This window comes from Aulonocara sp. 'chitande type north' Nkhata Bay, linkage group LG23 (assembly GCF_057382095.1).
Source record: "Aulonocara sp. 'chitande type north' Nkhata Bay isolate Kocher_YH1m ecotype deep benthic linkage group LG23, A_spYH_male_GT1.1, whole genome shotgun sequence".
NCBI lineage: Eukaryota > Metazoa > Chordata > Actinopteri > Cichliformes > Cichlidae > Aulonocara > Aulonocara sp. 'chitande type north' Nkhata Bay.
Window position 1 is genome coordinate 48,355,456 of NC_141365.1, and position 12,692 is coordinate 48,368,147.

At 45.0% G+C, this 12,692-nt stretch overlaps 1 protein-coding gene and 1 pseudogene across 2 annotated transcripts in view; one reads left to right on the top strand and one right to left on the bottom strand.

The window, feature by feature from the left end:
* LOC147302870 (protein NLRC3-like) overlaps positions 1 to 12,692 on the top strand; it is a 267,565-nt gene that overhangs the window by 241,630 nt on the left and 13,243 nt on the right. The window contains exon 8 of one of the 2 annotated variants that reach the window (XM_086284397.1): positions 1,667 to 1,846. The exons of the other annotated variant lie outside the window; for it this stretch is intronic. Coding sequence (XP_086140523.1) covers positions 1,667 to 1,846 — 180 coding nt within the window. The remainder of the gene's footprint in view (positions 1 to 1,666; positions 1,847 to 12,692) is intronic. 2 annotated transcript variants of the gene reach the window in all.
* Positions 6,771 to 8,406, bottom strand: LOC147302876 (uncharacterized; annotated as a pseudogene).

Here is a 12,692-nt window from a genome sequence, read left to right on the forward strand (position 1 = left end):
GCCTTTGTGTCAAAGTCACTGAGGATCAAACAGAAACACATGAAGCAGATTTTCCTCTTCTGGCTTTTTATAGCAGATAACCTTCAAAATATTCTGCAGTCGATCAAAAACTGAAGCAAACCATGAAGCAACATGTGAACATGAGCTGATGCTGCTGAAGTGAAGCAAAGTTACAGAGGTTTGATTACAGACACAGCTGAGAGTTTGTAATCTGTCATCATTTTAAAAAGTTTCCATGGAACAGCAGAAATGAGGCTTTACTGTCAGAGGCCGACAGCACTGAACACAACAGCAGACTGGTGGCTAATAAACAGTGAATGATGCAGAAACAGATGTTTGAAGCTGTTCTTGGAGTACACTGAGAGAGAGAGAGCTGTGCAGGCAGGAACAGCCAAAGTCAGAGAGAATTCATGAGCATGTTTATCAAACGTGAAGCAGAGTTTGGATCTTCTTTTGCTGCTGCTTCACTCAGTTTTGGTTGGAGACAGATGAAACCTGCAGCTTCAGGATCTGTGAGCTGTCCACTTTCAGCCCCGACGGCGTGTCCGTGTACGTGCCGTCGAGTGAACGATCCACGCTCTGTGTTTCCATCTTTGTGTGTTTAGCTGCTCTCATTTACTGTTTTAGCTGTTTGCTGCTTGTTGAAATAGTTTGTGAGCTTTAACCTGAGATTCTGGCAAAATACATTTATATTAAACATCGATTCAGGATTGAATGAATCAACATCGTTTTATTCAAATTAAAACCATTTAAATGGGAACATGAATTTTTTACAGCCGCCTCTAATGCTGGGTAATGTCAGCTGGTCCATGTGCAGCTGGCTGTGAGGCTCAGGGAGCGTCGACAAAGTGCAACACTGAAAGAACATCATCCATAAATATTGAGTAAGAACTGGACTCTCATACAGCGAGACTCAAATGCCTTTAAACATCAGCTTATCCTGCTGATCCAAGTCCAACACTGAGTTTGTAAAAACATGTTTGTCAATCATTTTGTTTGGTTTCTGAGGAAAAAGATTCAATAACTTGCTGCTAATACACAACATTTCATCATATTTCCTCATAACCCTCTTTTGTCTGACCATTTGATCCCATTTGAATTTGCAATAAAGGATCCACAGAGTTTGGTGACAATAATGACAGTAGATGTTTGTGTGAAAGTGCTGGAAGCAAATGAGTGTGTGATGTTCTTTCAGTGTTGCACTTTGTAGACGCTCCCTGAGCACTGGTCTCACAGCCAGCTGCACATAGAGACCAGTGTTGTTAGTCCAGGTCAGAAGATGACTTGTTGGAATGAAAATGAGCTTGTAGTTTGTCTGCTTTAATAATGTGACTGGAAAAAGGTGTTGGACTTCAAATATGTCCATTTCTGTCACACTTCACCTTTAAAAGTGAAGCCATGTGGTTCCTGGAAGGAAAAACACGACTTTTTCAAGTCTTTGTCCTGTTTTTATGAGACATGTACGACTTTAATGTTCATTAACATTCAGAGTTTTTTCTCTTGTTGTGTTTGTTTGAAGCTGCTTCCTGTTGGCTTCAGCTGTTTGGAGTTTCCATTTTCTAAACTTCTACATTCTGAACCTTCTTCAGCTCTGAACAGATGATGAAACACTGAATGATTTCAAGCACTTTGTCTAATAAACTTACATCTTTCATTCTTTATACAGATTGATGGGCTGTGGTTTGTCAGATATTGGCCTTGATTATCTGGCAGCAGCACTGAAGTCCAACCCCTCGTATCCCACAGAGGTGGACCTGAGTGGAACCTACAGCAACCTGAAGGGTTCAGGAGTCAAGCATCTGTGTGATTTTCGGGAGAATCCACGATGTCGATTTGAAACTCTGAGGTCAGTCAGCATGTTTTAGTTGTGCTGAGATGAATATGATGTGAAAGTTGTGCTGACACTAAACTGCAGACATCAGGCTGATATTATACTGATCCACACTGAGGATCTTCATGGTAAAGTCTGTTTTCTTCTTCTCTGGTTTAGTCCATTGACTGCAGCAGAACAATGTTCACATTTCAAACAGTGATACTCAACGTATGGCCCGCGGCCCACACGCGGCCTGCCCACCTTTGCTGATTCAGAGAGAGGGGACCCTGATTAACTGTGTAGCTTCTTCCTCACAGTTGGGCTGCATCCTCCTGAGGCCGCATTTGTAGACCGATTACGTCACAGCGACGCGTCGAAGGCTGTCCAAATTCGTAGACTCCTCCGAATGCAGCCAACAAATGCGTCCTCCTTTTCCCCGAATTTGAAGGATGGGTCGGGTGTGTCCTCCGTGGCCTACCATATCCCAGAATTCATAGCGCGGCCCAGCCAAACTCCAGTTTCCAACAATGGCGGCCGCTACTAAGTTTTAAAATTACTCATACTAATCTTTTTCGGTCACAAAATAAACTTTTAACATATTTTCAGGCGAGAAAGTAGCTGTGTAAACATCAAATATCTGCTCGGTTTATCAAGATACCGCATATTTGCAAAAGTGCTTCGACGTTTTCGGAGACGTCTGCTACCCACCAGCTCGATAGCTCGCCGGGAGCTCGAGGGTCACTGAAGCCGCCGAGAACGGCACAACTCCCGGCACATCATTTTCAGATCACCGCGGACTTTCGCTACTCAGGTTAAACGTGATATATAAGTCACTTAGACAACCTCAAAATGTTATTGTTTGGCTTTTTTCAGTGTTTTGTTTGTTCGTGAGTAAATCGGTTTGGCTGAGATTAAAGTTATTAGATTAGATAAAATAAAACTTTATTAATCCCCCAGGTGGGTTCCTCCTTGGTCTTTACAGAGCTGACTAAACGTCAAACAGAAAACTGATTAAACAGAAGTATGAGACGGTCGAGAATTTACTCCAGTGTCCTGTTATATTTTAGATAGCAAGGAGCAGACGGCTGAGTTTATTAAACTCCACCGAGACAGCGGTGACGCTAATCAGAAGGCTAGACCGTCCAATTTCCCCAGCCGTTTATTTCCAGCCTACCCGACCTTCTGAGGACCCAGCCCACGTAGACCGCAAAGGCCGGGTCCTCGGGAGGATGCAGCCCATGAATTTGGACACGACCGTAGAATGATGGTGGCAGCTACAGAAACAGGTCCATACAGACTGAAGCGTGTCTCAGTCTGAATGTACACTGCTGTTATAAGAGCTGTGGAAACTCAGGTCAAAAGGACGTAACCACACTGCTGACAGTTCCAGGACAGTCACAGAGTTACAGCATCATTTGTGACCATAAAGACAGAAAGCTCATCCAAATCCTGGGATTAAAAGTCTGTCCTGGTGGTGTCCAGTCAAACACGTCTCTGTGAAAGCTTCAATCCAACAGGCTCCAAAGTCCTTCTGCTCATTTCCTCGCCGGGTTCTTGATGCTCCTGTACCATCTCTCTGTCATCCTCCTCGCTCCCTCTTTGCACTCACAGTCTTTGTGCATCATTAACACTCACATGTGGAAAACCAAAGTTTTACTGGGCAGAAGATGATCATCAGTGACGCTGTCTTTAAAACACTCTTGTTAGAAATGTACGACTTTAATGTGAAACATTCAGAGTTTTTTCTCTTGTTGTGTTTGTTTGAAGCTGCTTCCTGTTGGCTTCAGCTGTTTGGAGTTTCCATTTTCTAAACTTCTACATTCTGAACCTTCTTCAGCTCTGAACAGATGATGAAACACTGAATGATTTCAAGCACTTTGTCTAATAAACTTACATCTTTCATTCTTTATACAGATTGGAGCGCTGTGATTTGTCAGAGATCAGCTGTGATTATCTGGAAGCAGTGCTGAAGCTCAACCCTTCGTATCCCAGAGAGGTGGACCTGAGCTACCACAAGCTGCAGGATTCAGGAGTGAAGCAGCTGTGTGTTCTTCTGGAGAATCCACAACATCAAATTGAAACTCTGAGGTCAGTCTCCACGTTTTAGTTGTGCTGACACTGTCGATCTGTGGAACTAAAACCTTTATACAGGAAGTCTGGTTCAGCTCTTTGTAGACCTTCTAATCTCTGATGCTCTGAGTCTTACTCAGTAGATGATGCAGAGTTGTGAAGCCGATGTGGGTGAGGACACTCGCCCAGCTCTAACTACTTTGACGTCCAGGCGGCTTCCCTGCTTGTCCTGATACAAACAAACCTGAGTAACCTTGCAGGTCAGATCTCATCAGTCACACCTGTTATGGCAGCTCTCCTCTAGATTGTAGTTCTTGTTAACCTGGGATGGTTTTAGAAGCCTGGACCACAGACTGCAAAGGAAGATATTACTGGGAAAGGCCAAAGCAACCTATTAGACCCATTAAACACTAACATAGATGAATACTCAGATTTAAACCTTTATTGTTTCACAAAGGGTTAAAAAGGGAACGTCCACAGTTTAGACTGCAGCAGATTTTATTAAAGCAGTTTGACAGGAGCAAAGCAAAAACACAAAGAATAAGTGTTTCACATATTAATACATATAACATAATAATAAAAGAAAAGCAAAATAATGATACAAAAGAATGAAAAAGTTGTCCAGAGCAGCAGGATGTCTGAGGTCTGCAGAAACACAAAAACACAGCAGCTAAAAATAGTTGTTGAAAGAAAACGAGGTGGGAGCTGCTGATTCCTGAGCTTTGATACTGGATTAGCTTCAGTAGTTATTCCCATCACTGCTGTAGGAGCTACATTTAGTCACAGCTGATTGTCTTTGACCAATCAGAAGACTACTGTTGTAAAAACAAGCAGACAAAGAACCAATGAGAGTGAAGAACAGGATAAAGAGCTCGTGTGATGGAGGCAAAGCAATAATCAGCAGACTGTAGCAGTTTCTATCTGGATGAAAGTAGAAGGAGCTCAGCGGAGCTCAGTCCCATATCTTTGGTTAGAAACAACATCAGTGATTTCCTGCTGCTCGAGATGATTCCAGCAGCTCTCATTACAGCAGCTGATGAGAGAAACAGCTGATGGCTCACAGCTCGTGCACTGTTGGATCTCCAGATGTTCACGTGGCTGAAGTCTGTGAAGAAACTGTGGTCCACGTAGTTCACACGGCCTCAGATTGGACCGAGCTCCCTGGATCACTGCAGCATCCTCAGCTGGTACATGGACGTCTCTGCTCCTCAGTCTTGGAGCCCCTGCAGGTCCATCCACACCACCAGGGTCTTCTCACTCACCTTTCCTTTGTCCTCGTCCTTCATCGGCCGTGCTGTGTCTTTGTTCCTGCGGTGTTGTTCCCACGATGCAGCGCTGATGTTCCCTCCTTGAATGCACAACAAGTACGGTGCTGGTCTTTCTCGGGTGGAGCAGAGACAGATTGAAGTCTTTCAGGCTTTAGTGCCGACTTCCCTGACAGAGGCTGGACTCCATGGTCTGCACAGGAGGCTTCTACACTGTGTGGAGGTGACTCCTGGACTTGAAGACAGGCTGCAGGTACATGAAGAGGAGCTACAGCAGTGTGATGGAGCTGCAGGTGTGAAGGAAGTCCTGCTGTCCTGTCCCACCCTCATCTTTGCTTCCTCTGTCTTCTCTGGACTTGTCCTCCTGTTTCAGAAACAGCACTGCTTCATGCCGAGGGTGGACGGGAGCGTTGGCTCTGATTCTTTTACCGTCCACCACAAGGAGACACTGATGCTGACCTCCTGATTCATCTGCATGTGTTCTGCTTCACACTGCTCACCTCCACCAAAGACTTCACAAACATCTTCTTTCTTTGAGTCCAGTTTGTCCCACAAACACTTCCAAATCTCCTCCTCTGAGATTCTGCAGCTTCTTGCAGTGTGACTCAGCTGACTTCTGACAGACCACAGACTGGCACAGCATCCACATGTGTCTCCTTTCAAACAGGCTCTTGATGTTTCCTCCCACATCATTCTGGCCTCTCAGTCTCCTTTGTTCTCCAGCTCTGTAGCTCCAGCTGGTGAAGCTTCAGTTTTCCATGTTGGTAACAGTAAACTACAGCCTCTGCTGTCAGCTGGGTAACTAAACAGAGCTGCAGCACGTCTCTGCGGTGGTGCTACATCCAGCCTGCAGACGGCCGTCTACATGTTGTAGTGGTTTACAGTCACCAGGGGGCGCTGTCCCAGCCATGCAGGCAGTGGGCTGCTCTGCTTGTGCTGTTGTTGGTGAAGCTGAAGTGAAAGTGATAGGTTTGTAGTTTGAACCTATCCACTGGAACGTTAAGGACAATCTGCTACGCAGCAAAAAGCAAGACACAAGGCACCAAAGTTCTCTGGTTTACTCATGCATGAGGGAGACCTGGCTGGAGCCAAGCGTCGTTCCACCACTTGACCACCATCAGACTCTCAGCCAGGCTCCCCATAGCACTCCTTTTATTGTGGTTACATGAATATGCATAGGGTCATTAACATATAGCATCTCACATAGGTATACATGTGAACAAAGAATACTGTGTGTGTGTGTGTGTGTGTGTGTGTGTGTGGTACTGCTGATCAAAGGGTCATATAACATCCTTGGTCAGGAAGAGGGTAGACCCCCCTTCACCCTAGATGGTTCACCCTAGATAACATGGTGAGGAAGTCCAGCAGTTCATCTAAACAAAAAGCACTTAGACTAGAACAGACGTAGCTACGTTAATCCTGCCATAAAACAATAAGAGAAGGTACGACCTCTCTCGTGCTCCCAGGATGTGGGTGTGCATTCCAGTGTGGAATACACACCAAGCCCCTGCAGCCTGCTAAAGATCACACATCCTATCACTACACAATTGATTATACACCTCTAAGAATATATGGTTAAATATTTCCTAATACAAATGACAATAATAAAATCTAAACCCATCATCACCACCCTGTATTGTCATTTTTTAAGGCTATACGGCATATATATATCTTCAGCTCTACACCACTTGTCAACATTTTCAGTGCAGGCTTCATTTCATACACACATATTAGCCTTAGCATCCATGTCACTCTGCTGCAACAGTATGAAATTGGTAAAGGTGTTAGCAATCATTTTATTCACCATCGATCTTACACATGGCAAAATGCAACCTGTAAACAAGCAAAGCAAAGCCAATAATGTAAGAATGGGAGTCAAAAACTTTAGAAACATATTCCACCATGGTCCAGATGTCAACCAGGCTATCCAGCCTTGTGACGTGTCTCCTCCTGATGTGTGGTCTGCCACATATTTCTGCAGAGCAGTTAAGTTCTGCAGTGCCTCATAGATGTCTCCTCCAGTCGTATATCCATCCGGAATAAACGTACAACATGTCTCTCCAATCAGCTTACACACTCCTCCTTGTGATGCTGTTATCAAGTCTAGGGTCAGCCTGTTCTGCAGTACCATCGTTCTGATGGCCTTTTGCTCCTCCGCTAAGGCTGTTCCCAGAGTCTTAGTGAGATTAATGTGTCGCAGTAAGGCATATCGGTTGATCTCCACATGATCCCGCACCTCTGCAACTCCGATGTTTGGGATCAAACTTTGGAAGAATTTAGCTCCTCCACTCCAAATGCGGAATTCTCGTGGCACTCCAGTGTCTACTGTCACTCCAAAAGAGTTAGGTGAGGCTATATTCACCTCACGCTTCCGTCGGTTGCTAGGGTGATGTTCAACTCTGTCCATGAAGAAGACATGATCCGATAACTTCACCACGGCACACAATCCTCCCCATCCCTCAGGGAGTGATAGATAGGCTTTATGTCCACACAAGAAATACCAATCAGCCAAAACTCTTGTTCCTTTACTGCTCTGCACCATCCTTGCACATCCTGTCCACTTCTGACTCTTTGCTTTTACTGGTATCCTGTAAGCCCGGTTGGACTTGCATTCAGTCCTCCTTAATGTCAAGTTCTCAGCTCACTTTGCACTGGTCAAGCATTTCATACACCTGCTCTCATTCTCTGGAGGGCAGTAGGTGTATATGTATCCACATAAACGAAGCGGCAGCTCCCCCACTGACAGTGATCCATTGTTCATCACACACAACGGCAGTTGAGCTGTATTCAGCTTGTTCAGCAATATTATGTCTGGCAGTGGGTCTGACACTTGAGGCCAGGCCAATAAGTCAGTTTGCTCAGAACAATTCACATCTATAAGTGGCGACTTACTCCAGGTGATGTTCAGAGGTGTACTATAGTTGGCCTGGGACCAGAGGACTCTGTTGCCAGGATGAGTTGCTAAGCCCAACAGACACCAACTCCTGTCCTCTGGTATGCTGTACGGCCACAGTCCAGATGTATATGCGGATAACGGCATATGAGCACACACATAGCAGTCCGTCCTATTGTTCAAGTGAGCAGTTGTATTCATAAACTGCCACCAAAAGTTTGTAGAATAGCCATGAGGGTATTGGGTGTGGTTTCCTTGGACATACAGGGTCTCCACAGCTGACCATGATGACATCAAAGCCATTACACCCAGCAGGGTAGACAACACTTTACCAGCCATTCTGATGAGTACCTGTGGCTCAGTTGGTTTCTTCACCGGATTGAGACGAAGGGCCCTAGAGCAGTAGTTCCCAAACTACCGTATGCGTACCCTCGGGGGTACGCAAGTGGCTGTAGGGGGTACGCGTGGGTTGGGGTTGGAGTGGGGATCAAAAGTTTTAAAAGCCGAAATTTGCGCTAATGCAGTTTTTTTTGCCTGTCAAATACATGACTATATACCACCCTCTGGTGTTCAGCAAAAAAATAGCTCTGACAAAATACATGGGCGTGATTTGCCCAAATGACTGACACCTAACAGTTGAAGTTGCCTCCAAGCATTCAGTGCAGCGCGAAAATGGACAAGTGGTTAACAAGAAAAAAAGGCCCTACCACAGAGACACCGGCCACAACAACCAATAAGCTCATATCTGAAGATGCATTTTCCAGTGACCGCACAGGTGATTGTTCAACAACAATGTGTTCGTCAGATTTGGATGCTAGCAGTGCTAGCAGGGATGTATCTGTGGTTACTAGCCAAGTGGCTAGCATAGCTGGAGCCAGCCATGTGGAAAGTGATGAAGTGTCTGATGCGGAGCGTTAAAGTGGGAGAAAGCATGACAGCACGGACTGTAACACAACCTCATCAAAGAAGCGCAAATATGATGACAATTATATTTCGCTGGGGTTTACGTGTATAAATATTGGTGGATTTCCCCGGCCACAGTGTGTTATTTGTGCAAAAGTATTGTCTCAGAACTCAATGAAACCTTCACTTTTGCGCAGACATTTAGAGACAAATCATCCCCATTTGAAAAATAAACCAAGGGAATATTTTGAGCGACAGCTAAAATCACTTTCAACAAGTAAAACCTGCATTCAGGTGCCAGATCTTATGAATAAAAACAGACTACAAGCATCTTACATGGTCAGTTACAGAGTGGCTAAAAACAACAAACCCCACACTATTGTGGAGGACCTCATTCTCCCTGCTGCTTTAGATATGGTAGGGACAATGTTGGGGGAAAAGGCAAAAAAGACGATACAGTCCATTCCATCATCAAACAATACTGTCTTACGGCGCATCAATGCAATGTCAGAAAATGTTTTACAGCAGCTACTTCTGCGCATACGCCACAGTGAATGTTATGCAATACAGCTAGATGAGTCCACGGATGTGGCTGGCCTGGCGCATCTTCTCGTATATGTGCGCTACATTCATGAAGGAACCATCAAGGAGGACATGCTGTTCTGTAAACCGCTGGAACAAAGGACAACTGCCGCAGATATTTTTCAAAAGCTGGACACATTCATGAACACACATGGACTCGTGTGGGACAGATGTGTTGGCATCTGTACTGATGGCGCACGGGCCATGACTGGGAGACACGGAGGTGTGGTTTCGCGTGTGCAAGCAGTCGCGCCAGATGCCTCCTGGGTACACTGCAGCATCCACCGAGAGGCTCTTGCTGCAAAGGGAATACCTGTCCGTTTGAAACATGTTTTGGACACGAGTGTAAAAATGGTTAACTTTGTGAAAGCCAGGCCGCTGAACTCCCGCTTATTTGCTGCGTTGTGCAATGAGATGGGCAGCGAGCATGAGACATTATTACTCCACACAGAGGTTCGCTGGCTATCTAGAGGGAAAGTGCTGACCCGTTTCTTTGAGTTGAGGGATGAACTTAAAGTTTTCTTCAGTAACCATCCCTTTGAGCTGTCTGAACATTTGCATGATGAAGAGTACCTTACCTGCCTGGCTTATCTGTGTGATATATTTTCTCGTCTGAACGAGCTCAATCTCGGATTACAAGGCGTTTCTGCAACTATATTCAATGTTCAAGATAAAGTTGAGGCCATGATAAAGAAGTTAAACCTTTGGAAGAACTGCTTGGATACAAACAACACTGAAGTCTTTCCTGTGCTGCATGATTTTCTGTGCTCTAATGATCTCACACTATCTAAAAGTGTAAAGCGCGAATGTAACGTGCACCTTGAGGAGCTGGCGGTGCAGTTACGCCGATACTTCCCAGAGACGGACGGCTCAAATGATTGGATACGTCACCCGTTCACCGCCGTGCCTACTTCGTTATCACCGTCTGACCAGGAGAGCCTAATTGAAATCGCCACAGATGGATCTCTAAAAGTTGAACACGCTCAAAAGAACCTGGCGGATTTCTGGATAGGGCTGCGCACTGAACAGCCCGCGCTGGCTAAGCGCGCTGTCAAGACTCTGATGCCTTTCGCCACCACATACTTATGCGAAAAGGGATTTTCTGCTTTAACAAACATGAAAACAAAATACAGAGCAAGACTTTGTGTGGAAAACAATTTAAGACTCAGCCTTTCCCAAATTGAGCCAAACATTGAAGAGCTGTGTGCCTCTGCTCAAGCACATCCATCACATTAAATAAAGTTCTGTTTAATGAAAGTTCATGGCCTTTATGCTCTCGACAAAAAAGTGAATTCTAATAAATCCTTTGATACACTGCTAGTATTAAGTAGTAAAGTTTGTTATTAAAACTCTGTCATTACTAAAAAATATTGATAAATTCATTTGGTGGTGAGAAATAATCGACTGTGCAGTATTTATCTTTATGCATGCGATATTGCAATGTATTTATAGACACTAATTAAGAGTCGTTCGTAGTAGGGGGTATGCGGCTGAGGGTGACATGTCTCAAGGGGTACGTGGCTGGAAAAAGTTTGGGAAGCACTGCCCTAGAGGCTTTCCCCCCCTTTGTACCCGGTCTTCCTGCCACTTACTCCGAGCTGGCCTGGATGTGTGTCACCTTTTTGCAGTGGCTTTGGTGTATCCAGGTGGGTCGTTCTGCAATCTTCACAGCAGTTGGTGTTGTCAGCAGAGCCTGGTATGGTCCGTCCCACCGTGGCTTCGACCAGCACTTCCTCTTTATGACCTTTATCAGTACCCAGTCCCCTGGCTTCAGACGTTCTTCCTGTACAGAAACAGAATCATCTGGCAGATTATTTGCACTCATGACTTCTTTGCTTTTCAGCATTTTAATCATCCAGTCTGCTAGTGTGTTTTCTTCTTCTGCTTTATCATTATCATTACAAAACACTGGAACTCTAAATGGCCTGCCATATATTATTTCAAAAGGCGTTAGGCCATTATCAGTTGGCGTGATTCTCATATACATTTTCACTAGCTCAATGCAGTCTACCCATGTTCTGCCTGTTTCCTCCATTGTTTTCCTGAGTCTCAGCTTTACTGTGCCATTAGTCCTTTCAACCAGCCCTGCACTTTGTGGGTGATATGAGCAATGGTTTTTCAGCGTTATCCCCAGATGTTGTGACATTTTCTCAATTACTTCATTCACAAAATGAGGACCATTGTCACTGTAAATAGTCTGGGGGATCCCATGCTCTGGGATCACATTTTTGCATATCACTTTAGCCACTGAAATAGCATCTGCTTTCTTAGTGGGGACAACTTCTACCCACTTTGAGAACGGGCACACAATCACCAGGCAGTACCTGTAGGTGTTACAGTTAGACAACTCAATGAAATCCATATGGATTACTTCAAATGGGTAGCTGGGTCTGGGAAACTTTCCTCTCCTAGGTCTGAGGTTTCCCTGAGCATTATGTTTACAACATATTAAACATGCTTTACAAAAATGTTTTGAATAAGCATTGAATCCCAGTGTGAAAAACTGCCGTTCGACTGCTGCCACCATCCCAGCTGTCGAGACATGGCAGAGACATGGCTCAAACTTGCAGCAGTCCTATATAGGTTCTTAGGCAATATAGGTTTATCACAAAGATAGTAGACATCACCTCGCAGGCTTGCTCCTTTAGTGAGCCACAGCTGCTTCTCAGCTGGAGGTGAGTGTGACTGCATGTCTGCTAACACATCATGTGTGATGGGCGTAGTTTGCTCCTGTGACGCCAGAACATGAACCCCATGTGTTCCAAGGGCCGCTTCCTTTGCAATTTTATCTGCAAAGGCGTTGCCTAGTACAATGGGGTCAGTGCCACGTGTGTGTGCTGCACATTTACAAACCGCAACTTTACTAGGCAGTAAGACTGCTTTCAACAGGGCCTGCAACAATGTCGCATGCTCCACAGGTTTACCTGTTGATGTTGTCATGCCTCGTCTTGACCACTGAGCGGCAAAGAAATGAAGTGTAGCATATGCATACTGACTGTCAGTATATATAGTCACTGCCTCCTGTCTCTTCTGCGCCTGTTCTAACCACAATTTAGCGGACGCCACTTGTAACTCTCTCTCCTGTTTCAATTTCCCTGTCGCACAAGCTGCTTTCACTGTCAACTGGTCTACTAACATTTGACATTGTCCTACAACCAATTTACCT